General features: G+C 43.5%; 1 protein-coding gene across 1 annotated transcript in view; it reads right to left on the bottom strand.

Moving 5' to 3' along the window:
* Positions 1–357: 357 nt before the first annotated feature.
* Positions 358–2734, bottom strand: part of LOC118423026 (cell adhesion molecule 2-like) — an 8226-nt gene continuing 5849 nt past the window's right edge. The window contains exons 5-6 of the mRNA XM_035830920.1: positions 1196–1343; positions 358–553 (exon numbers count right to left, since the gene is read on the bottom strand). Coding sequence (XP_035686813.1) covers positions 358–553; positions 1196–1343 — 344 coding nt within the window. The remainder of the gene's footprint in view (positions 554–1195; positions 1344–2734) is intronic.

The following is a 2734-nucleotide window of genomic DNA, read 5'->3' as shown; positions in this document are numbered from 1 at the left end:
TGTATGTGCACCTGGGCATCTATACTATAGGTCTCACTATTCCCGGATTCACCAACCAACATGGCGGCTGTGACGTCACATGTAAACACCCTGCAATCAATTGGATCAGCTCATCGACATTAAGAACATAAAAAAAAAAACGTTCGAAAAAATTTTTAATCACACGATGTTGTAGTACACTTTGTAGTGACAAATCAATACACATCCACTCTAGCCTTCTGCAAGGTTAAGGGTGGAGTTCACCCACTCTTCCCTTTTTAGTGCCAACGTTCCTGTGGCAAGGGTAGGACTCACTCACTTCCTTTTGCTTAGAAAACATTCTTCTCCCACTTCATTAACTTCCCAACACGCCAGGGCTCAATCAGAATCATGACTTCCTAAGTAGGTTGAGGATGGAGCTTGGAGGATGAAGTGACTGTTAAGAGTCTTCCAGTTTGGACCGATGCCCAACTGCTCTGCGGACAGACATTTGGAACCCCACACCCCATCCGCTCCATGTGCCTCGGCCATTTCCTCATCATTAGAACTGTCAGCTGCAGCCGTGGTCCGAGTCCTAAGGATGTGTGACTAAAAGCCACTATTTTTCACATAGGGAAGGTCGAGAATCTGGCACGGACCTAGCATATCAATTACTCTGAGTTCAGCGTCCTCAAATCAAGATTTACGATCTTTCGCTGTCTTCGTTATATAAGTATAAAAGTTTTAGTAAAGCTGGATTAACAGTCTATCTCCTAGGCAGTTGTTTACGTCGCTTTCATGTCACTGTGTATTATTGTGATAAGCCTTTCATGAAGATAAAGAATTATCTCAAAGTAAAGAAAAGATTTTTGAGGGAAAACTTGACATTTTCTAGCTTTTATTAAACATAAATGTTATACGGTACACAGTAGTGCCGCAATCAAACATACTGACACTGAATATAACACATATGAAAAAATATGTAAACGGCAGCGTGAGATGTGCAGAGGCAGAGGTGGTTAGATGAATTGCAGCAAAATAAAACAGCTAACATTGATTTTGATGGTAAAAATACTAGTAAAAATACCAGCTGAAATATGACATGAATCAGTTATGAAAACGTTTAGTTTCAAGTGCGTATTGCTGGGTTTTGGCAAGAATTTGAGAGTTGATCTTATCCGACAGCAAGGGAGAACCTTAAGTAATTGTCACACAGTAGCAGGGTTTGAAATTTTACCTTTCCAGCCTGTTTTGCGACATGCTTCCCGCCAGTTTCTTCCACCTGATGACGGGGCGCGGGTTCCCCTCGGCGTGGCACGTCAGGTTGGCGGGCTGTCCCTCCGTAACCGTCACAGACGTCTGCTCGGCTTTTACAGTCGGGGAGTCTACAGTTTTACAGAAAGAGAAATTATTATTGTTTTTTTTTTGTCTTACAAAATTAGTCCGAGACGACTGCTCAGCTTTTACAGTCGGAGAATATGTAGCAGAACAGAATCAGAAATTAGTTTTTTTGTCTTAAAAAATCGGTCCAAGACGGCTGCTCAGCTTTTACAGTCGGGGAGGAATGTGGGGTCATGTGACTGCAGGGTATTATTATTCGGCCTGGGATCCAGAGGTCCTGGGTTCAAATCCTGTCATGCAACCGATCATGTGCCCTTGGGAAAAGCTGACTTGCCTCAATCCACCCAAGGCCCTGCGATTTCAAAAAGCAAACCACCTTTACATTTACCTGTACCAAAGGAATGTGGGGGAGCGGGATTTACATTCATGAGACTATGGCGTAACCGCATTGTCAGCCATGTTAATATGAAAGTTGTCGGTGTATTGGCATTTGTATTGCAGTCACGTTATAATGCACAAGACACAGGGAGACGTATTCATGCCTGAGGTTCCCGACAAAATTAGCACAAAACAGTTATAGACACCTCTCTTCGCTATGTTTTAGCAGCCATTTTTCTTTCAGCGATCCTACAATGCAGAGCGCTACATGCCCCCCTCCCCACAAACCTTCTGCATACTAATTATAATGGCTTATATAAGCGTCAATGTGGATATGGTAAAGTCATCATTAACATATCACTTCAGACCAAAAAAGAAGGCAACGGCTAGATCAATACCTTACTCAATCAATAAACTGTTCTTTAACCCCAAAAGTTCAAACGCGATAAGCGACAATGATGTATATTTCGGGTTGAGGCAAACCAAATAGTGTCATTAGTAATAGATGGTACACCACGGGGAAAAGTGGGGCACTGAGAAAGATCAGATGACCGGCAGGGACAGTTAGCATGGTCTTCATGTTGTTTTAGCGAGGCTGAAGCATTTATCGCTTTTCAAATCTCCAAACCACAATCTTATGGTTTTCTAATTGTCCGGTTTCTCTTCTATCATGGCTTGTCGTGTGCCCAGTGTGTAAAAAGCCTCTCTAGCTCTCAGGGATATTTAACAGTCAAGCACACTTTAATGCAGCATCAATTTGATACCATATGGAGATTGTCCAATGTCGAATGGTTCGAGCTGTGGGCTTTTTAAATCGTCCAGTTGCCCAATCTACGTCCAGTTGCCCAATCTACGTCCAGTTGCCCAATCTACGTCCAGTTGCCCAATCTACGTCCAGTTGCCCAATCTACGTCCAGTTGCCCAATCTACGTCCAGTTTGCCAAATTACGTCCAGTTGCCCAGTCTACGTCCAGTTGCCCAATCTACGTCCAGTTGCCCAGTCTACGTCCAGTTGCCCAATCTACGTCCAGTTGCCCAATCTACGTCCAGTTGCCCA

Source organism: Branchiostoma floridae, chromosome 9, assembly GCF_000003815.2.
Source record: "Branchiostoma floridae strain S238N-H82 chromosome 9, Bfl_VNyyK, whole genome shotgun sequence".
NCBI lineage: Eukaryota > Metazoa > Chordata > Leptocardii > Amphioxiformes > Branchiostomatidae > Branchiostoma > Branchiostoma floridae.
The sequence above is the reverse complement of the archived record's forward strand: the minus strand, read 5'-3'. Positions and strand labels throughout refer to the sequence as shown.